Raw genomic sequence first — 23722 nt, forward strand, 5'->3', positions numbered from 1 at the left:
GAGAGAGAGAGAGAGAGAGAGAGAGAGAGAGAGAGAGAGAGAGAGAGAGAGAGAGAGAGAGAGAGAGAGAATGAGAATACAATCCATAATACCCTTGATTAAAAGACTCAATAAATCAAAATAGTAATCCTGCTTGAATACAACAATCTATTTGCTAATATCCCCCAACACTCTCTAGGGTTCTTCTTCAAATAGAGAAATCCAGCTTTTATCAGGCTCTTTGATTAAGCACAATCCCCAGATTTGTGAGTAAAACACATCCACTTTCCTTGACAGAAGAAAGATGAACCTTTCCTGGAGGGCATTCTCCCCACCCCCACAGGCTTGGGATGCTGGGATGTACCAGGTCCTTTGACTTGCATGCAACAAGACTTCTATGAGGGGGGGAATAAACAAAATGGAGGTGGCTGATGAGTTAGCCTTGCCAAACAGTGGGGGAGCTTGAAAAGCTAGGCCGAGCCAAAGTACTGCAGTTGAAGGTGTGGCCACAGCAGAGGACGAATGGCTATATTCTGAAACTGGCAGCCCAAGCTGCCTGCATATTTGCCATACTGCCCAATTCTGGGAATTCCTTTGTGAAATCCATTTTTCTTTTTCAGAAATGGAAAATGCCACCTGACACAAGATATATTTCATGCCCTTTAGGACAATTAAAAGCAAGTCTTTGACTAGAGGGAAACATGTATTGGCATCTTTAGAAAAATCATTTCAAAGGCTTTCACCCCCATAATAAATGGTTGCAGTGCCTTGTACATAGTAGGTAGACAGACACACATGTGCCAAAAGAAGCAAAGTATTCTAACAGGGCTTTACCTAAGCTTAGATTCGCAAGTGAATGGAGCAATAAATGTAAAAAATATTAGGAATATACAGAAAATTCATTTTCCTCAAACTATTGGTCCTGGATAATAATACAAATAGTGTAACAATATAATGAAGTTAATTGGGTGTATGAGCACTAAAATAAAAGCAGACAGATGCAAAATAAATGGACCTTATTAATATCAGAAACAATTCTTAGCTCCGTTATTACACACAGGAGATCTAGCCATCCTGTAAACCTACGGGTCTCTCCATTCCCTATTAAATTTGAAAGCAGCTGATGGAGGGCGATCCATCTAGCTGAGAGAGGCTGAAGAAGCAGGGCCCATTACATTATCTGCGACACTCACAGATAGATAAACTTGGGCCGTCATTTTTTACAATGATTTTTACAAGCGAGCCATAACTTTCCCTTGTTTGCTTTCCTTCCAAAGTACTTTGTACTTATGAAACATAATGCACCTCCAATATCCTGGTCGGTATAAACCTCTCTCGCTGGGCTGGCTTATTAGAACTAATATAGTCCTCTGGTGATTCTCCTAAAGCAGAATCATAAATCTTCACAATGTAGCCATGCAGGCAAGGCTTCTGGAAGGCTCCCTTCCTCTTTCTTTTAATCAGCAATAAACTCCAGTGCTAAAACGGATATTGCTGAGCTAACATTTCAATGTTTTTACTCGGCACTCAAGCCCTTTCGATTACTGCTACCTATGTGCTAGAGTACTTCACAAAGAATGATGTTAGACAGAAACAGGGGAAAATCCCTTTAACTGACAAGCAGAAGGGGGTGGGGGGTGGGGGGAAATCCATACTATGGTTTCCAGAAATAAAACTACTGAGCACAGAACACCAGACTCGTTAAGGAACTCCTTAGAGTAATCTCATCTTCTTTGGACAGGAACACCAAAGATTCCCTTCCAAACTTAGTGGGGAACAATAGAAAAACATATCCCAAGAATTATTGCTCAGTGTTAATTAAGCAACCTCACAAGTAAGAGTGGTAAATGCACCGCCCCCACTGGTCACCCAATTCTTGATGCCTCACAGCCAGCAAGTTGCAGGCTGCCATATCGTCCATCATAACCTGTAACTAGGTTCACTTCATCTCAAAGGATAATTCCTTCCCCCCCCACCCCCCACCACAAGTGCCTAGTGGTCTATGTGGACTAACTTGCACTTTCAAACAGACAGACACTATAGCACGCATGCAATTTGCCGGCAAGCTTTGTGGAAGTAGGGACAGATGGAAATTCCACAACTGGGAGAGACCTTAGAAGCTGCCTAGTCTACCTCCCTCCCCAATCTCATTCCACTGGTTCTCCTGTACCCTGGTAGTATGAATCTGCACATGCACAAAGCAGGGACTATGGCATTGCTTTTAACTATTTTCACCTGAGGATCAAATAGCCCCCAGAATGGGACAAAGGGAACCAACAGTTGCAGTTGATTTCCTGGCCAAGGTGAGGTAACAAGATTAGCACAGCTTGATGGGTATCCCCCTTCATGGTTCTTTTTTGGAGATGGTTGGGGGAGCCAGTGATCCCATGCAGCATTTCCTGACATGAAGCCTGGGGCTCTGATTCCCTGAATTGGAGAGGCAGCCACCTGGTACCAGGGTCTTTGGCATATGGGGCCTGGTCAGCTGCACCCCCTCCCCACTTCCTCTTCCCCCTCTCCTAGCTGTAACAACCTATGAAATATAAGACAAGCAAAGTGCATTAAATATACAATCAAGTGGCTATAGACACACTCTAATTTTAAAACACACACACACACACACACATACACATGTACATATTGTTGTTGAAAGAGAGCAATCCTCTGAATGCATGCCTTGTACCTCTAAGCATCTCCCAAAGACAACTGCCACACGATTTGGGATGAGAAATGTGGGAAATTCAGTACTAACTAGACCTTGCACCACTTTATGTTAAGATACTTTTCTAAATCTTAATGTTATTGTGAGAAAAGCACAGATAGCTTTTCCACATTAGGTAGCTTGTTTTTGGTTTTTTGTTTTTTTGTGCAGTGTTATATTATATCGGATTGCCAATATGCTCTGCTTAATATGTGATATAAAGAAATGCTTAATGAAAAGAACTTTCTGCATAACTTTAAATGCGGCAAGAAATCGATGGCCAGCCTTTTGCTGGAAAAGATGTTTTGTCAGCCAGCCAATTAACATTTATTGACTGTCCACTGGGTGCATGGTACGAGATTGTACAGCAGCATTGTTTACAGAGGTCTGCAGTAGAAAAAAATTAAATAACTACAAAACAACCCACCAGTTTGCTTTGGGTGTCTCGGAAATTTACCGAAAGACTGAGCGTCTGCGATCTAAGTCGTTCCCAATCAGACTTGCTTCTCCTCAATTCTTTTGCCTTTAGCGAAAGCTTTGTTGCAGACCATTCCCTTCAAGGCTGTCCCTTTAAAATTTCTTCATCTTCTTGTGCTAAAGTCTAACCAATATTTTAAATTGTTTTTGTAAGTTATTAAAATTGGAGAGGCTCAACAGTTTGAATCACTGCCTGGACTTGATGGGATGAGGGGGCAGAAGGGCCCCTACCTGGGAATGGGCAAATATACTCATGAAAATTAGAAATTTGATTTGCAGCAGCTGTGAGTCAAGACTAATTTAATTTAATAAAAACTCTATTTAACAGGAAATTACCCTGCCACCCCCACCCCACAACCTGCAGGTGAAAGGGAAAAAAATAGATATAATTATTCAGAATGCTCTGTATTAACAATATTCATACTTTTGAAAGTGGCTGTGTTAAGGTAACCTATGTCTCATTACCATTCCCCAGCTTTGATTTGCTTTTTCTTTATTGAAAAGATGTCAACTTTAATAACTATGGCTCATCCACAAATATATTTTTAATAACATTTCCAGAATGGATAGGAGAAACAAGATGTCAAGGCTATGCCAATGAGTTGAGCTTATTTCTTGCAAGCATATCCCAAGCTTCTTCTTTTCAGTAAGTACCCATGGAGAGCCCTTGGGAGGAATGGGAGAAAGGCTTCAGCACCCAAATGCCCTGGACTGGTACACCAAGGCAATAAACAGCATTAGATCTTCTAGGGGGTAGGGAAGGGTGGTAGGGTTAGAACCACTTCTGAAAACACTGGCCCTTTAAGATTGAAAGGCATAGTGAAAAAATTATTGCCCCCATTTGACAGGTGGGGAAATGGAAGATCAGACAGGCTAAGTGACTTTCCCAAGGTCTCATGGCTTCTGAGTGGCAGGGCCAGGATATCACAGCTAACACTCATCTCCCAGCTCCCAAGCTGGTGTTTTATCTGGAGCTCTGAACCTTACACTGGCATTATGCTGACCTCTGACCTGCTGTGAACAGTGGGCCTGAATTTCCCAGATTTCTAAGTATCTATAAGTTGAACAGTATAGGAATGCACAGAAAAAACACAACCAAGTCACTCAGTGTGTTCTAGCCTTCATTGTTTGTGAAAATATGAGAATCTGGCTACATATTTTGAAAAACAGAGATTTTGTGGCCCCTAAAGACCCAAAGTAAAAGTTACCTGAAATGAAAATTGGGTTGTCCAAAGATTTTGATAACTCCTGAAATAATTTTACCAAACATTTTTCTTGGTAGGGGGAGGGCTTATGAATTCATGACTGTGGGGGAGGGACCTCCTAGTGTGGAGATAAAAAAAGCTCTTCTGCGTGAAGCCAGGTCATTTCTGTGTGCCATAAGCATTAGAGAATGCCTGGGGGGCAGGGGAAGCCTGAGAGGTTAAGTGACCTGCCCACATATGAGAGAGGTGAGCCTAGGCTTCACCTTATTCTGAGTCTGCCTCGTTGGGCCACTATATTAAGCTCCATCCATCTCAGTTTTCACACTAATTCCCTTAAAAGGAGAATTTGTCCAGCCACAAGACCCCCTTCTGAAATGCTCAGTTTTCTAGCTTCCAGTCACTCACTGGAGTAAACAAATCCAAGGCCTGAGAACTTCTCTCCCTCCTTCAACTCCCAGAAGCAGCATTTTGAAAATTTAAGATCTTCTGCAGAATCCCATTGCAGGGACTACTCATATCTCTACAGCTATCGATCACAGAATCATGGCATCTCAGAGTTGGAAAGGCCCTCAGAGGCCAGCTAGTCCAACCTATAACTAAACAAGGATTCCCTCTACATCATACTTGACAAGTGGTCATTAAACCTTCATTTGAAAGGCTTCTAGTGAGGGTGAACTCACTACCTCCTGAGGCAGCCCATTCCGCTTTCGGCCAGTTCTAATTGCTCCGAAGTTTTTCTTCACCTCAAGCTGAAATTTCAGTCTTTGTATCTGCTACTCATTACTCCCAGTTCTGCCCTCAGAGGCCAAACAGAATAAATCAATTCCTTCTTTCACTTGACTTGAAGACAGCAATCAGGTCTCCCCTAAATCTTTTTTTTCCCCTTTAGGCTAGTTTCTTCCAGCAATCCTCATGGTATCATCCCAAAGCCCTTTGCCATTCTGGTTGGCCTCCAGCTTCCGGTGCTCCCAATTTTCCAGATGTGGTCTGCCTAGGGCCAAGCACAGCAGGACTGGAAGCTCCTTTGCCCTGGGCACTGTGCCTCAGTCAACTGCCCCCTAAGACTGCTTTTGCTCTTCTGGCCACCATATTAGTTTTCAGTCCACTAAAGCTTCCAAGTCTTCAAATAAATTGCTATCCAGTTACACCTCCCGATCATGTCCCTGGGACACTGATTTTCTTTTAAACCGAGTATAAAACTGTACATTCAGCCCTATCAAATTCACACAATTGTATGATCACCTCACTTACATCTCTTCATTTCCCCCACAAGAATAGCATGAGCGACTTGGGTAAAATGCTTTGCTAAAATATGGGTAAATTATATCTATAGCATTCCTCTGAAGAGCTGATCTACAGTTGAAAAACTGCTATCAAAATCCTGCCTTTTTCCTTCTCATGTTTTCAATAAGGATAGCTTCCGATACCAAGGACTTTATAGATATCAGAAAGCAAGTAAGGGAGTCAATAGTTACAGGCTTCTCAGTCACTATATTGGCTAATTTTACTGCCTGTTCTTTTCTGTTCTCTTAGAGCCTTCCCCTATTTGAGATAAAATTTGAGAGCTAGCTGCAAGGGGCTAGAGACAGCAAGTACTCCAAACATCTCATTTTACAGACGAAAAAAAAAAACAGCCCAAGACCCAGAGTATCTAAGTGACAAGGTTATAGAGCCAATTAGTAGCAGAGCTAGGTCTAGAACCCACATCTCCCAAACGATTCCCACCTCAGGTGCATTTGTTTTTTCTGACTCGCACAGACTCCAGAACATACCCAACTCTGCCGCACGACAAAATTTAACAATAGATCACGGCTTTGAGCCAATGTCCAATCAGGCAGAACTGTATAATGTTAAAGGTCAAGTCCAACTAGTACCTGGGTAGAAATCTCTCTCCGTCTCTAATAAGGGGTCACTAAGCCTCTATTTGAAGAAGTCTAGGGATCTGAAATTCATCTCCTAAGGCAGTCTGTTCAAATGTGGGGCAGCTCTAAATCTAATTGTTAGCATGTTCTCCCTTTTAATTCAGCTGAAATTTCTCTCCCTACAGTTTCTACCTGTTTTTCCCTCTGGGTCACGGAGAACAAGTGTGATCTTGTTTCTACCTAAGAGCCCTTCTGATATTTGAGGATGGCTATCTCATCTCCCCTTAAGTCCTATGGAGCAGGTCTTAATAGTTCCACTTCTTTTCAATGATCCTTCTATTGCTGCTGGTTACTGTCCTCTGTGCATGCTCTAGGCTGTCTTGGCCCCTCCTCCCTAAAACATGATGGCCAGAGCTGAACACAATACTCCAGACAATGGTTTAGTCAGAGCAGAAAGGAGAAAAACCACCATACCTCCCTAGTATCTGGACACTAGGTCTCTCTTGTAATGCAGCTTCTTTTTGGTTGTCATGTCACATTATTGACTTGTATTGAGCTGCTTGTCCACTAAATTCCAGGACTTTTTCATTTAGCTTACCCTCCTCCATCCTGGCTTTAAAAATCAATTATACAGTATAGGGCCTTACATTAATCTCTATCAAATGTCACTGAATTAGATTCATTTTAGCTTGATCTCAATTCTATTATCTAACCTAGGTTGGCTGTTCCTTCTAGTTTCAAGTCATTCACAAATTTGTTAAATCATCTACCTATGCCTTTATCCAAGTTACTGATAAAAATGTTGAAAAACATGGCGCTAAGGACACAGTTCAGGTCATGTGATCCTCAACTCATCTTTCAACTACTGGCAAGTGGGAGAAAAGTAACACAAACAACACCAAGAAGGCAGAGAAAGGTAAAAACAAAGTCTATTTTAGAGACAGTTTGTATTCATTTCATATTCTTCAAAGCACTGAATGAAGTAAGTCTATTCATCTCACATTCTCTTCCACAAACATTTTAAAAATCAATCTCATCTAACCATATTTGCTCTTCTGTTGCTGATGTCACTGCATAAAGAACAGTTAAGCATGTACTGGGGCCACATCTCTATTGGGCCAATAATTGTGTTCTGGGCCCTTGAAGCTGCTTGTTTGGCTCTAGAGAACTGAAGGAAGGAAGGAAGTAATTCAAAAGTGCTTCTGAGAAGAGCCAAATATCCACAGCTCCACATACTATGGGTCATTCTGTGGGAAGTAGCTTTGTTATAGGGAACCTTTGTTCTACTGGTAGTCATTTGAATTGAATTTTCCTCATACCTAATCTAAGGCATAAAAGGGGTGAGGAAGATGCAGAATCAATTGTACAACTTTCCAATATTGCTTGCTGCAAAAATCATTCTAAAAAGAAAACAAAGGGGGGCGGAGCCAAGATAGCCAAGATGGCCGAGTAGAAGCACAAACTTGGTGTGAGTTCCCGCTCCAATCACTAGCAATACATGTAAAAAAATTACTCTAAACAAACTTTAGAGCTACAGAACCCACAAAGTGACAGAGATAAACAGATTTCCTGCTGAAGGAAGCCCAGCAGGCAGACTGGGAGGGTGTATCTCACTGAGCGGGAAGCTGAGCACAGTCCCGAATGAGCAGCACTGTTCTGACCCTGGGTTGGCCCCAAACAGTAGCGGCCAGAGCAGACTCCAGGAGAGTGAATCACCAGCAGCTGTGGCTGTTTCAAGGCTTCTCAACCCTAAATGCCAAAGACAAAGTAAAAGATCAGTGTGGAACTCTGTTGGAACGGGGTGGGGAGACTGAAAAGAGTGGTCCTGCCCCTGTCCCTTCGGCAAGAAGGCACAGCAGCTGTGTGGCTACCTTAGGAGCCCTGGCCTGCAAATCATAGGGGGACCAAGCGACCATTCAGAGGGTAATTGCTCTTGCTTTAACCTGCTTGGATCTGGATTGCAGTCTTGGGTGGTGGTCCTGGGGTGTGTGCCCAGTGTGCCAGAGCTTGTGGGGGCTGTAGGGAGGATGCCCTCCTAATAGCTCCGGCAGCTGCAAAAACCCCAGCGATTTGAGACAAAGCTCTCTCCATTCTGGAAGCAGAGTTCTACCATGACAAAGAGCTCAAAAGTCAAGTAATTGGCTGGCAATATGAGCAAGCAGAGGAAGCCAAAACAGACCATAGAATCCTTTTTTGGGGACATAAAGGATCAAGGCATGCAGTGGGAGGAAGACAGTGAAGTCAGAACTCCTGCATCAAAAGCCTCCAAGAAAAATATGAATTGATTACAGGTCATGGAGGAGCTCAAGAAGGATTTTGAAAATCAAGTAAGAGAAGTGGAGGAAAAGTTGGGAAGAGAAATGAGAATAATGCAAGAAAATCATGAAAAGCAAGCCAACAGCCTGCTTAAAGGAGACCCAAAAATACACTGAAGAAAATTACACCTTAAAAAATAGAATAACTCAAATGGCAAAAGAGGCCCAAAAAGGCAATGAGCAGAATGCCTTAAAAAGTCAAATTTGCCAGATGGAAAAGGAATTTCAAAAACTCACTGAAGAGAACAACTCCTTCAAAATAAGATTGGAGCAACTGGAAGCTAATGACTTAATGAGAAATCAAGATACTAAAAAACAGATCCAAACAAATGAAAAAATAGAAGGCAATGTGAAATATCTCATTGAAAAAACCACTGCCCTGTAAAATTGATCCAGGAGAGACCATTTAAAAATTACTGGATTACCTGAAAGCCATGATCAAAAAAAGAGCCTAGACACCATCTTTCAAGAAATTATCAAGCAAAATTGCCATGATATTCTAGAACCAGAGGGCAAAATAGAAATTGAAAGAATTCACTGATAGCCTCTTGAAAAAGATCCACAAAAGAAAACTCCTAGGAATATTATAGCCCAATTCCAGAGTTCCCAGGTCAAGGAGTAAATACTCCTTGTGGTCAGGAAGAAACAATTTGAGTACTGTGGAAACACAATCAGGATAACACAAGACCTAGAAGCTCCTATATCAAGGGACTGAAGGAATTGGAATATGATATTCTGGAGATCAAAGAAGCTGGGACTAAAACCAAGAATCACCTACCCAGCAAAACTGAGTATAATGCTACAGGGGAAAATATGATCATTCAATGAAATAGAGGATTTTCAAGCATGCTTGATGAAAAAACCAGAGCTGAACAGAAAATTTTACTTTCAAATACAAGAAGCAAGAGAATCATGAGAAGCTGAACAGGAAAAAGAAATCATAAGGAACTTATTAAAGCTGAACTATTTACATTCCTACATGAAAAAAACAATAATTGTGACTCATAAGACATTTCTCAGTACAAGGATAGTTGAAGGGAATATATATGTATACATATACATATATGTATGTATAGGAGGGTGTATGTATATATAAATATATATGTGAGTATGGGCATATGTATGTTCATGTATACATAGACAGAGGCACAGGATGAGTTCAATATGAAGGGATGATATCTAAAAAATAAAATTAAGAGATGAGAGAGGAATTTATTGGCAGGAGAAAGGGAGAGATAGATTAGGGTAAATTATCTCAAATAAAAGAGGCAAGAGAAAACTGTTACAATGGAGGGGAAGAGCAGGAAGGTGAAAGGGAATGGGACAACCTTATTCTCATTGAATTTGGCTTAAGGAGGGAATAACATACACACTCAATTGGGTATCTTACCCTACAGGAAAAGAGGGGGGTAGGGGATAAGAGGGCAGGGGATGATAGAGGGGAGGGCAGACTGGGGAAGAGGGTAATTAGAAGCAAACATTTTTGAAAAGGGATAGGGTCAAAGGAGAAAACAGAATAAGTGGGGGGGGCAGGATAGGATGGAGGGAAATATAGTTTTTCACAATATAACTACTATGGAAATGATTTGGGTAACTACACATGTACAACCTATATTGAATTGCTTATCTTCCCAGTACGGGTGGGTGAGGAGGGAAGCAGAAAAAATCTTTGGAACTCAAAGTTTTAAAATCAAATTTTTAAAAGAATGTTTTTCACGTGCAACTGGGAAATAAGATATACAGGCACTGGGGTATAGAAATCCATCTTACCCTTCTAGAAAGTTAGGGGGGAGAGGGGAGGATATAAGAGAGAACAGAGTGGGGGAAGGAGTATTCAGTAGGTTTGTTATTTTGGGGTAGGGGTAGGGGAAAGATGAGGAGAAAAAATTGTAACTCAAAATCTTGTGGAAATGAATGTTAAAAACTAAAAATAAATAAATATTTTTTTAAAAAAAGAAAGAAAAAAAAGAGTTTGTAAAGCACCAAGAGTTATGAGATCATGGAACATCAGAGGTGCAATGGACCTGGAATTCAACAAGGCCATCTCTCTCATTCTGCCAATATTATGTGACTAGCTTGAAGTCACCCAGAAGGTGACAGAGCTGCGTCTAGAAACCATGTCTCCTGACCTGAAATCCCCTCTATGCTACCTCCTTTTGACTTTAGGTCAAAAACCTTTTTTCTTGTCAAAGGCTATCGAATGTAATCCATTGCAATGTTCCTGAGCAACTCCATTCTCACATCAAGAAAGACTCAACTGAATCAGGCTGACTGGATTTTTGAGATGGGAATATACATACCTAGTCTCCTCTCTCTGTTCCTTCCCCAAAGTCCCAAAGGTTCCATCAGAGATAAATAAAAAAATTTATCTAGGGTAAATGAGCAAAATTCTCTCATATTTTTTAGTTTGCAAAGTATTGTTAATCTATAAAATCTATAAACCAGACCAGCTGCCTTTCTGAATAATTATTTTTCCAATTTTTTCAAAAAGCACATCTGAAAATGGATTCTGCTTTTTTTTTCTTACCCACAAAAGCTAATGTGAGCAGGAAGAAAATACTTTACTAAAAGTAATAATCTTGAAGTAAAGTTCAAGTATGCCTACAGTACATTTCTCTTTGTAAAGGAAAAATATCATCTCATGGGCAGCTCTTCACTATCTATGCTGCTCAATCTTATGACTACCTTGGCTAGAACTGAATGTACTTTGACCTTCGACAGAGCTTTTATTTGCAATTGGAGATGGAGAACCATGTATTCTTCATTTTAAAAAAATGAATCAAAAGAAGATTAATGATTGTACAAGTCACATATCTCAAATGTCCATTTTCTTCTGTTTCCAAGGCAGTCTGTTGAAATATTATTGAAAAAGATGAGCTTTGAGAAACAATCACCAGACTGCAATTCCCAATAAATTTCTTACCTAAAGTAGAGAAAAAACATGGGCATACAGCCAAGTCCCATGTCCAAGCTGCACCCATAAATACAGGCTTCTGTTTTCTTTGCACATGCAACTCACTATAGAAGCCACTTCAGATTATTCATATAGTATATAAGTATAGAACATAAATATGCACCATCAAAACAGGGTGCACAGGGTGATTCCTAGAGTAACAAACATCAAATTTGGTGGTGGTAAATGTTGTTCTTCTTATACCCACCACGATGACCCTGGTTATTGGTTTACCCATGTCTGGCCAACCAAGAAGTAGGTTCATGTCAAGGTAACAACTACAGAGATGGACATTTCTCTCATATTTTTTAGTTTGCAAAGTATTGTTAATTTATAATCTCACTTGAACCTTACAACCCCCTTGTGAGTTGTGTATTCCAGCTAATACCACCACGTGACAAAGGAGGAAACTGAGGCTCAGAAGAGTACATCAAATATAAATAAATTGTTGGGTGGTAGAAGTGAGATGCAAACCCTATTTTCCTGACTCTAAGTCCAATGCTTTATCCTCCCCGGCAAACTGCCTCTAGTTCTGGCTTTGCCCTTCAAACTAATACAATTTCAATTTTACATGTAATTTAATAATTACCCCCAAATTAATATCAAGTAGAGTGAACAAAGGGCTCCTAAATAATCCTTTCTTAGATCCTAATATTTTCATAGGAGATTTACAGTATTATTGCAGCCTTGAGATTTATAGTCCCAACTCAGCATGGCTTCCTTCCTGTATTTGCCAAATTGTACTAATGCCCATAATATTGAGTGCAAATGAAACTAAGAAAGAATAAACACTCAAACAGATTTTTAAAGGTATTTAACAGCTTATTTCCCAAAAGTATTTTTATAATTATTTTTAAAAGGAAAGTAAACTAGGGGTTCAAAGGGTTAGCTTAATGATACACTAACATGCCTACCCCTCTCCCCCCACTCTTTCCTTGAACATAACTCCTTATATTGCCTTTTGTTTGAGAACTGTTTAATGTTCCAAACAGTGGCTATTACCTCTTTACTGGGTTTTTCAGATACCCTAAGATGACTTAGGCCTTTTATTAGCAGAACTGGAGATATGTTGCGATGGAATTTGAACAATAGCTTGTCATATGCTCCTTTAAATCAGGAAAACTTTACTTTCAACAGAAAAGTTCTCTCAAGATTGAAATAGTACAAAATCTAATTGTAAGGGTTCTAAGAAGTTGATGTACACAGAGGAGAACAAGAGAAAGTTAAGGAGAATTCAAACCAAAGGAGAAATAAATGTGGTTGGCTTTTAAAATCAGGTATCTTAATAAAAAGAGAGAAGTTAGCCTTCATGGGACAAAGCCAACTGCTGACTTTCCAAAGTAGGGTTTCCACTGAGTATTTTGAGCTCTCTTGTTGGGGCCTGTGGGCCTTCCAAAGCCAATAAATCTCTAAGCCAGACAACATTGCCATGTACATGGACCTAGCTCGCTGAACTTCCCAGGTTCTCCAGCTCTCCTTCCCCTATTCAATTCATTTGAATGCTGTTCCATTAATGGAATTATATAAAGAATAATTGAGCACTCACAAAAAAAGTTTAGGGATACAAATACAAAAGACAACCAGCCTGGAGGAAATAGGAAACCTGGTCCTCTTCCTCTGCTAGTACTGAAAGGCTCCAGCTGGATGAGAAACAGTCCAGGTAAACATACTAAGGACACCCAAAGCTCCTGCCATCTTTTGCCCAAATCAGCCAGGTAGAAGCCAGTTTGCATGGCTGGCCTGCCAAAGCTCAGTCTGCTATAATGAGCCCGTTTCCATGCCACAGCCAACGTTCTCATGCTGCTTTGATGATATGGGTGGAACAAATTTGATTAAATAAGAAATCTTCATTGCCAGATGTGCTCACAAGTCACTGTCCATTTAGCAGTCCATCTATTTAACAAAGGCTTCCTTTTGGTATGGTGCTTATGTACAGAAATTCTATGCAAATACAACACGTAATAGCACATTCTTAATAAAGCTTGACATGTTCTTCAAGATGCATTGGGGTGTGTGAGGGGAGGGGACTAGGGCTTTACAATGCTTTCATGAAAAACTGGAGAGCAGTAGGCATGCAAGTTAGCATTTTCTCTGGAGCTCTCATCCTCAAGACTCAATTCTCAGTGCAAACAGGAATTGAGCTTCCAGGTCTTAGAAGGATGCCAGCCAGAAGCATACAGAGGGAATGAAGTGGTTAGCAGAGAGGGTCAGAATCAAGAGAGGTAGAGACAGGGATGTTAGTTAAGTCAGATCATTCAGGGAACAGTGGTTGTTGGGAGAAGAAAGGTAGAGAGAAGAGGCTGAGGGCAATTAGACTAGGAGGAATTTGAGAGGAGTAAGGGCTGGAGAGAACAAAGCATCAAGTTTTGTACAGAACTTATCTGAGAGAGGTCAGGCACCCTATCACCCATTCCCAATCTCTGCAATACTGATTGCAAATGTTTCTAGAAACTGATTGCTGAAAACCAGAGTAGAAAAAAAAGATGGCCATAATATGAGGGTTTATTAGGCCTCTCTGAACATTCAAATACAAAGTGATAAGAGAAACTATTTAAAAAGATTTAAAATTCCTTCTAATTTTGCTCCCAATCAAGATTCAATTGTTAAGCCAAATTAGGTGGCACCAATCAGACCCAGGAAAACTTACCAATTATAGGTTATGAACAACCTGTTGCAAGACTTTCTTAGGTATGCTGATTGCAGTATTTTTTTAAAGGTTACCTTTACTTGGTGGTATTTGTAAACATTGTGTAAATATTACTTCAAAATATAGCCTCTGCGATAAAACAGTCTTAATGAGGTTCTATATTTCCAGCATTACAAAACCAGGACAGTGTTCTACATGGCATTCCTAACAACAATAAGGAAGGTATGACCCACTTGCTGCTTTATATAAAAATTTACTTACTGCTCTCTTTCTAGAACACCCTGTAATCCAAGGCACAGTAAGGTTTCCTGAAATCTGTGGAAACAACAAATGGAGTCTCGGTCAGGTAGACATTGACATAGGTGGGAGGCAGATCAACATGAAAGAGATGGGTCTATTTCCAGAGCACATCCCCTATGCCAACCAAAGTGATTCTTTCGTTTACCCCAACAGATCTAAAGGGCTTTCTTCATTTTAGAAGGGGTAACAATGTCCCCTTAGAAATTTAGAAATGTTTTCAGAACATCGCATCGTGGAATTATTTGGGCAACTGAGGAAACAGTCTGGTTTTGTTTGAGACCTATACACAATAAAGTTATTAAAATCAAAAGCAAAAATATGGCATAAATCATAGACATGTGCTCCATGGTATTGAGAGAGATGACCTCAGTTTACCTTTCAGAATCATCACTGGACTAACCCTACGCAAGTTTTTTTTCTAAGTATTCTTGGAACGAAATTTTGCTCAAACAGTAAAAATATCTGAAAATCCCCACTCCCACCCTTCTACCAAAAAAAAAGGCAAAAAAAGATTATCATCCAAATGTTTATAGTTGGTAGAATTAAGTTTACTCCTCTTCTAAAGAATGATAACAATCCCTATTTTCAGAGTTTCATTAACTTCAAGAAAGTTTCGACTACAGAAAAGATCTATGAATACAGAGGAGGGGGAAGGGAAATATGAGTCTGAGGCATAACTCTTTGGTTGTCAAATTTCTGCAGAGAAGAACACTTCTCTAAAAAGACCTGTCACGTTCTGGTGCTCAATGCTGATAAAGAGGTTTTAGATAATGCCATCACCTTACTCTTACATAGGGCTTTCAGAGAGCTCAGACCACTTCAGATTTCTGCAAATGAATTGCAATCATTTCCCATGAATGTAAAGACCCTGAGCTTTAATTACAGTTGGGGGGTGGGTGAAGAGGATTCATTTGACCCATTATGGCTGTTGAGGATGAATTTCTCAGCCCACTCTCAAAGGTCCCTACAGACCTACAGAAAAGCTACTGAATGCAAGCTGTAGAATCCCATTAGACAGGATAATAGTCCAACCCAATGGAATTTACCAATGCATCCCACCATTGTCACCTGGCAAGTGTTGGGGGGAAAGGGAGAAGAGCACTCAAAAGCTGGCCCCAGAGCACCTACCAGGTGGGGGCGGTTGAAGGGCTAAGCCCTGGAGATACAAAGAAAGGCTAATCGAATAAACAAATGAGCAACGTAAGGATAAAAGCTCCACTCCAAAACATCCCCAAGCATATATCTCAACCCCAAGACAACCTACCACTGCAACCAGCTTAGGGTCCATGGGGTACACCATCAAAGGCTAAACCAAAACTGGTCTGGATTTTTCTTAGTCAGACAGAGCTAGAACCAAACTTGTCTCTGCAGGTGAAAGAGCTATCAGGAAAAGTCATTCTTTCCGATAAATTATACTCAAGGCTGGTCTATTATATATACCGACAAGAAAACTGCCTCTCGGAGATGTGAGAGAGTGTCTGTGTACAATAATTCAAACATTGGGAAAAACCCATTACTGTGCCTGTGCGACTAGCACCGTGATCTGTCTTTAAGATAATAACAGGCAAATCACATTTGGCCACTCAGCAGCCATTCATTCCACAAACGGTGAAGTGTTTGCCATGGCAAAATACTGGGCTGACACCAAGGGAGACAGTGAGTTTCACTTTCAGGGAGTTTACAAGACAGTGGGATGCCGTGAGCCCCAAACATAATTCTAATACAAAATGGTGTAAGGGACAAGGTCATTACCAACCCAGAGCAACAAGAAAAGCTTCACTGAAGGGGTGACCTGAGGTACATTTGAAAGCATGGCTAGGAGCTCCAAAGAAGAAGAGGGGAGGAAGAGGGTATGTTCCAGCCATGGAGAAGACTGAGCAAAGTAAGAGACATAGGAGAGCTCAGCGCACTGTGAGCTAGGGAGGAGGGTGCAGTGGAGGAGGAGGGTCAGCCAGTTCAGAGTATGGAGTCCATGTAGGGGAGTGATCTGAGACAAGGCTGGAAAGGGAGGTGGAAAACCTATCCAATGTCTTGATGTTGGGCAAATAAGTTTGAACTTGATTCAGCAGGCAATAGGGAGTTGATGAATGTTGGGGGGGGGGGAGGAAGAGCCACACGAGCAGATCTATGTATAAAAAAGGTTATTCTGTTGGCATATGAAGGATGGGTTGAAGGGGAAGAAAAGTAGAGTCTATGTAAAGAGGCTATGGGAAACTAGGTGGCGCTCTAGTGAATAGTGTCCTCTTCCTGAGTTCAAATGTGACCTCAGACACTAGCTGTGTGACCCTGGCCAAGTCACTTCACCCTGTTTGCTTCAGTTTCCTCATCTGTAAAATGGCAAACTACTCCAATATCTTTGCCAAGAAAAGCCCACTGAGGGGGGGGTGTCACAAAGAGTCAGACATGACTGAAAGAACAGAACAACAAAGAGGCTGTACCAATAATTCAAGCCAATGGGAACAGGGGAGGAGATGGATAGAAGATATGCTGCAGGGGTACAATCAACTGAACTTGATACATGACTTAACAGAAGAGGTGAAAGGGAGTTTTCAAAACCTTCCTACAAGCACTATATCCTACCCTGCCATGTGACATCCCCAATTCTTAGACAGTTTGCACATGTGCTCAGTAAAGCAAGCTAATTAAAACACAAGGCAAAAGTAATGAATAAATCAATCAATAAGCATTTACTAAGTGTCTACTGTGTGCCAGGCACTGTGCTAAGCAATGGAAAGTAGAAAGGAAGTCTGCTGAAAGGAAAGAAATCCATAGCCAGCATTTTTGAGCTAAATAAAAATGATTTGGATTTTCAACAATTTTGGATTATCTGTACAATTGCTCCCTTCTCTTGGTGAGGCTAATTGAGAGTTTGCTATACATAATTGCTACTTAAAATACGTAAAACTAAATGGACTGCAAAAAACAATAACTACTACAAGATTATACATGAAATAATCAAAGGCATGTATATAATAAACTTGGTAATTGAATTTATATAAACAGTGACAGGGCCCATCTGTGGCTATAAAATGTGTTTCAGTGTTAAAATCAATTATGTGTAGCCAAGAAAATGGGCTACTCCCATAAGTACTGGTCACTTCCAGGGTCCTACAATTTAAAAGAAAATACCAATAGTAAGTCCATGTGATGAAGTTTGGGCAGAATTAAGTTTTCCTCTTTATAAAGCAGTCACCAACAGTTACCACATAACCAAATGTCAAATTCAATTAACCTTGGCTTCACTTAGTCAACAAGTATTTATTATGTACTTACTATGCGCCAGGCACTGTGCCAAGTGCTGAGGATACAAAAAAGGCAAAAATCCCTTGCCCTCAAGGAGCTTGTGGTCTAATGGGGGGAATAACATGCAAACAGTTCTGTATATACAAGATAAATACAGGAAAAAATGGAAGGTTATCTCAGAGGGTAAAGCACATGGTGGTGGTGGTGGTGGCACTGAGGGGAGTGCTGGGGCTTGGAGTAAGTATGAAAAAGGACTCTTAAGGCTGAATATGAGCTGAGTCTTAAAGTAGGCCAAGAAATGAAGGAGACAGAACATTCCAGGCATGGCGAACAACCAGTGAAAAGGCGCTTAGAGTCATGTACAAGGAAGAGCAAGAAGGCCAGTATTGCTTGATGCCTGGCACATAGCAAGTGGTATGTAAATGTTAGCTATCATCACCATCATCATCATCATAGTGGAAGGGAGCAATGTGTAAGAAGACTAGGAAGATAAGAAAGAACTAGGTTTGGTTAAAAAACCAAAGAGATCCTAGAGGTAGTAGAGAGCCACTGGAGTTTATGGAGTGGGGTGATGATGCGGTCAGACCTGCAGTTGAATGAAGGATGAACTGGAGTAGGAGAGACTTAAGGCAGGGAGACCAACCAGAAGGCTACTGCAATAGTCCAGGCATGACAGTTGGCTATCTGGAAAAGGGGGAAGTATACAAGAGATATTGTAAAGGTAGAAATAACAGGACTTAGCAATAGATTGAATATGTGTGGTGAGAGTAAGGAGTCAAGGACTGACACAGGTTTTGAGCCTGGGGGACTAGGAGGATGATGGAGCCTTCAATGGTTATGGAAAAGTTTGGAAGATGTTGGGTTTTGGAGAGAAAGCCAACGAGTCCTATTTTAGACATGTTGAATTTGAGATGTCTACAGAACATCCAGTTCACAATATCCAAAAGGCAGCTGGTGATGAGAGTCTGGAATACAAGAGAAAGATTAGGGCTAGATAAACAGAAGTGAAAATCATCTACAAAGAGTTGATACTGGAACCTATGAGACCTAATGATATCACCAAGTTAGTATAAAGGGAGAAGAAAAGAGGACCTGGACAGAGCCTTAGGGTACACCCAAGTCATGTCTGTATTTCCATAAATCTGTGGTACAAATAGATTGGTACTCAAGCAGAGGGGTCAATTTTCAAAGTGCTCTGAAACAAACTACTCTTCAATTGCATACCCCCCCCAAACTCTGGAAGTTATGCTTTCCCCTTCTCCACAGTCAGGGAGGCTACACACTTATTCCAGCAAGGGTGCCATCAGTCCAAATATTTTGGGCCATCCCCTTCTGGAATGGTATTCAGAACCACACACACACACACACACACAGAGAAATCAGTGTAATTATTTATAGTCACGTTGTATCTTGGTGTTAAACTGTATTACTTTGCTTGGTCACATTATTCACCCGACTTGGTTACAAATGTTTTTCTTTTTTGGTCATTTTCAAAAACCAAACTGACCCCTGAAGGACAATAAAGGACAAAAGAATGTGTCATTAACTCATGCCAGTTTCAATGAGGAACTCTAATCATTTGCCATTCTGGTGGAATGTAAATTTCCTGAGGGCAGGGATCATGTCACTTTAAAAAAAACCTCTGTATACACATCTTATAGCAGAGTTTCTTTCTAGTATGGCATCGATATGTGATAAGTATTTGTTGAATGAATGGCTATATAAGCATGTTTATTCCCTCCCCAAATTAGCTGCTTTGAAGATGACAGTGCCTAATTTGGATAGCAACAGTTTGGTCACAATACTTTGATAGTCACACTTCAGAGAGCATTTCTTTGATCTTGGAAATTAACCAGTTGGAAAGATAATTTTGCACCTGGGTTGATTACCCCGTTTTTAATATTTCAGGTCCATTTATGGAGTGGGGGAAAAAAGATGCTACCTGAAATATCCTTTGCATTATGTGGGGTGTAAAAGTGGATATTTTATTAAGTTCTGTCTTATTCAAATGAATTTGATTAACTAAGCCAATCAGTAAGATTCAACTAACATCCAACCAGGTAGCTCACTGACTTTCTGCAATAAGAGATTCATAAATCAAAGCTTTCCCTCTGTCAGCCACAGCTTTGGCATGAGCCGGGCATTAAAACATATCAATCACTGAGGCTTAATCTGCAGGGTTTCCTAAGCTTTTCAGAAGTGGTGTTTTTCAATCCTTGGGTTAATGAAAGAAAATGTTCATACCTTGTATGGCACAGAGCCTGCTGCTAAGGATGCAGAAGGCACTCAATAAATGGGGGACTGATTGACTGAATTCACGGGATAGCCTTGTAGTATTCACCAACTACTGCATGTTGAGGGCCCAAGAGAGGAGGATCCCATGGGAGGGATAAGGACCTGCTCCTGGCTGGGAACCATGATGCACTAGCAGACAGAGGAGAAAGTTCCCTTGGGACATTTAAAAACTGTACTTGTCCCTTTTGCCCCCATTCGGTCTTTTGGAAATGAGATTTAAAAAAAAAACCAACAACAAATAATACTTTCAACACCACAGCCTCTGGCTAAACAACTCACACAGTTTTAAAGCACATTAATTTTTCTTCTGTTCAGTGATCCGAAACTAGTGCCTGGGAAAGTTTAGCATCCCTGAAAGCTCTGGCAACTGACAACTAAGCTGCTTTGCAGTTTTTTTCCACATGATTTTAGCAGCTGACCTTTTATAAACCACAAGAGATAGAGATCAGGTAAATTGGAATTCCATGCTGTTTCCAATGGGATTCTAAAAGAACAATACACAATATACAAACCTCATTTTAGCAGCAGCTGCTAAAAATAAGGGCAAAATTAAAGGGGAACTCAACAATGCTCCATTCAGAGTGACTTTATCTCCCTATGCATTGGTCTGAAGGATGAAAAAAGGGCTATAAAGAACTCAGAATAGCAGCCCTTCCTTAATGCATACTCTTTTGTCAAATACTCTTGTAGAATCAAATATGGCTATATTCCGTTTCCATTTTCAAAAAATGCACTGGTCACATCATTAAGTGCTAAATTATGATCATTTTCTTTATTAAGCAGAACTACAGAGAGCCCTGAATAAGAAATTATAACTTCTACCCATCTAGCATCTTGTCATGGTTGCTGTTTCCCCCCAGGAAGCACATCCTCATCTGTTTTACCTAGCTTTCTCTTTTGTACTCAAAGCTGGAATTTAAACAGATTTTTAAAAAAAAGACACAGCAACAACAAAACAAAACATGCCTGGCTGCTGTCCTAAACCTAAACGGCCTGGCAAATTCACACTGTGATTTCCTCTTTAGAGGAATAAAAACAAATAAGGATTGAAAACAGGTTTGTTTTAAGACTGAAATATTTTGGCAAATCCGGAAACAATACTGTTTTAGCAGATATTTTCCCACTAAGAGGAGGAGAAGAGGGAAGGTTATACTAGATACTGTAGGCATAACCTAGCACCACTCTCTCTTCCCCCCCTCCCAGATTCTGAAGGCTGGTTCACACCGTGAACCTCCCTCTGGACCTCTTTGAGGTCTGTTCTTTAATTTTCATCAAACAACCTCTTCTTCAAGTGGGTTCTGATCAAACCTTAAGAGCTGGACTTTTGGCTAATCTAAGCAGCCATGGGCCAAGCTGAAACAAAGACGGGGAGGGAAAAAGAAACATATCTCCTCTTCCAAATGGGGACAGGGGAATATATTTCAATAAATATAAGAGTGTCCCCAAAGTCAGCCCAGTTTTAAACTCAAAACTCTTAAAGCTTAAAACTGCACTGACTTTGGGGGCACCCTGGATGGCTAGCATATGTGCACAAAGGTTACGGAAAAAGAACTGGCCAGTTCAAGCAAGTCGTGGTGTGTTCTCAGTGACAGCTTCTGTGTTGCTGATGGGCATGGCCAGATGTGTGATCTAGGTGCACATCAGGTAAATCTGATCAGACACGGAGGTGAGCCTGTGCTTGGAATGGAAAACAGAGGGGCAGCTAGACCGGTGTACTGTTGTCCAGGCAACACTGGAAGAATAAGACTATAGTACTCTAGAGCAGAGGTGTTGGTCCCATATGAGAATGTAATTGGGAAATATTTAACAGTAGTAACAGCTAATGCTTCTATGGAAGCCACTATATGTCAGACACCATGCTAGGCATTTTGCAAATATTGTCTCATTTGATCCTTACAACAACCCTGGGAGGTAAGGTCTATTATTATCCCCATTTTACAGATGAGGAAACTGAGGCAAACAGAGGTTAGGTGACTTGCCCAGGATTACATAGCTAGTAAGTGTCTAAGCCAAATTTGAACTCACAAAGATGAGTCTTTCTGACTCCATGCCCAGCAAGCACTGTATACACTGTGCCACCTAGCTGCCCCAAAACAAAATACCTAAAAATACAAAATACCTAAAAATACAAAATAGATAATGTTAATATGTGGTTTCGAAGTCAATATGCACCCTGCAAGGATCTGTTTCTATCTGAGTTTGACTCCACTTCTCCAGAATGTTGGGGGACTTAGGAGAAAACCTGCAAGAGAATCACGTTGGCCAAAAAGGTAGGGCTGTGATCTGGTCCAGCAGGGGGAACACACCCATTTATGAGACAGAAGACCTTTCAAAAGACCCAAGTAGGGAAAGAAGCAACTTTTCTGCATGTGTCTTTGACCACACGCAATAAAGGAAGATGTAATAACAAGATATACTTAAGTCCACAAATACTGGAGAGAGTAGGAACAGGCTACCAAGAGACTGTCACTAATGAGGATGCTTTGTGTTTATAAAGTGCCTTTTAGAGGGACTCAAAGTGCTTTCCTTCCATTAGCTCATAAGATCTAATGAAATCCCTGAGATGGGAAAGCCAAAATAAGAATAGCAATAATAAATCTTGAATTTATATAGCACCTTGCTTCCAAAAGCTCTAAGCTCTTCACATAGATGGTCATTAATTATTCATCTTTAATCAGCATAGTAAGTCTATCTGTGATATACAGATGGTTTGACATTGAGGAGAACTGCACAGTGAGGGAAATTCTAGGGACCAATGGAATTGCAGGTCACCCCCAAAGGAATGAACACAGTCTAGGGAAAGCCTAAGGCAGCTCCAATATGGAGCACCCCTAAGCCAAGGTTTAGGGCTCACAAAAGTGGGTTTTGAGGCCTGCTGGGGATTATTGTTTCTGAAGCCGACAGAGCTGAATCTCAAGTCTTCAAGAGTAAGCTTAAGGCAGATCTGATACCAACCTCTCTGGTCCCCTTGGATATCTTATAATCTGCAGCCAGCATGGCACACTGAAAAGAATGCTAGACTTGGAAGCAGGAGGGATTAGGATTGAATCCCATCATTAACAGGGACTATCTCTGGGACCCTGGGTAAGTTATTTGACCTCTTTGACAGTATCCTCATTTGTAAAGTGGAGGGAATAATGACTGGAGTCCCTACCTCAGGATTATTGAGAGACTCAAATGAGATAATGTATGTTTTCTAAGAAGGGTTGAGTGTCATGCTCAAATACAATTAAATATTTTAAGGGTGGGGGGAGGAAAGAGAAGTGTGGTTCTGGGTGGTTCTAGTTACACATATGATGGAACCAACATGGAATTGACATGCAGCCATCTACCCATCCACTCATTCAAAAACATTTATAAGTGCTATCTGTGTGCAAAGCATTGTGTTCTGGGAACATGGCAGAGCCAGGAGATGTGTCTACAGCTCCTGGCACTGTCTCATATACGGTAAGTACTCATTATTTGTTCACAATTAAATTAGCTGTCACACAACAGAAAGGTGCTTGGTACCTTCCTCATCAGATTTCATAGAACTTAGAACTACAAGGGTATTTTGAGATCATTCAGCCCAACCATCTCATTCCCAATAAAGATAAGGTCTCCTGGGAGTGAGGATAGTATACCTGGTGATCAGTGGCCTATGAGTTTTAGTTTTTCATGTATAAACACTGAAGAAGAAGAGGGATAGAGCAGCTTTTCCTCACTAGGGCTAAGAAGACAAATTGACTTCATAACATGGGTGTGA

At 40.8% G+C, this 23722-nt stretch overlaps 1 protein-coding gene across 3 annotated transcripts in view; it reads right to left on the bottom strand.

The window, feature by feature from the left end:
* Positions 1–23722, bottom strand: part of HDX (highly divergent homeobox) — a 106863-nt gene that overhangs the window by 44969 nt on the left and 38172 nt on the right. For 2 of the 3 annotated variants that reach the window (XM_069067374.1, XM_069067372.1), the window contains one exon: positions 14401–14454. The exons of the other annotated variant lie outside the window; for it this stretch is intronic. In XM_069067374.1, coding sequence (XP_068923475.1) covers positions 14401–14454 — 54 coding nt within the window. The remainder of the gene's footprint in view (positions 1–14400; positions 14455–23722) is intronic. 3 annotated transcript variants of the gene reach the window in all.

Source organism: Petaurus breviceps, unplaced genomic scaffold (assembly GCF_028583685.1).
Source record: "Petaurus breviceps papuanus isolate PSGF00001 unplaced genomic scaffold, PetGlider_PUasm1.0 90747, whole genome shotgun sequence".
In the NCBI taxonomy this organism is placed as follows: Eukaryota; Metazoa; Chordata; class Mammalia; order Diprotodontia; family Petauridae; genus Petaurus; species Petaurus breviceps.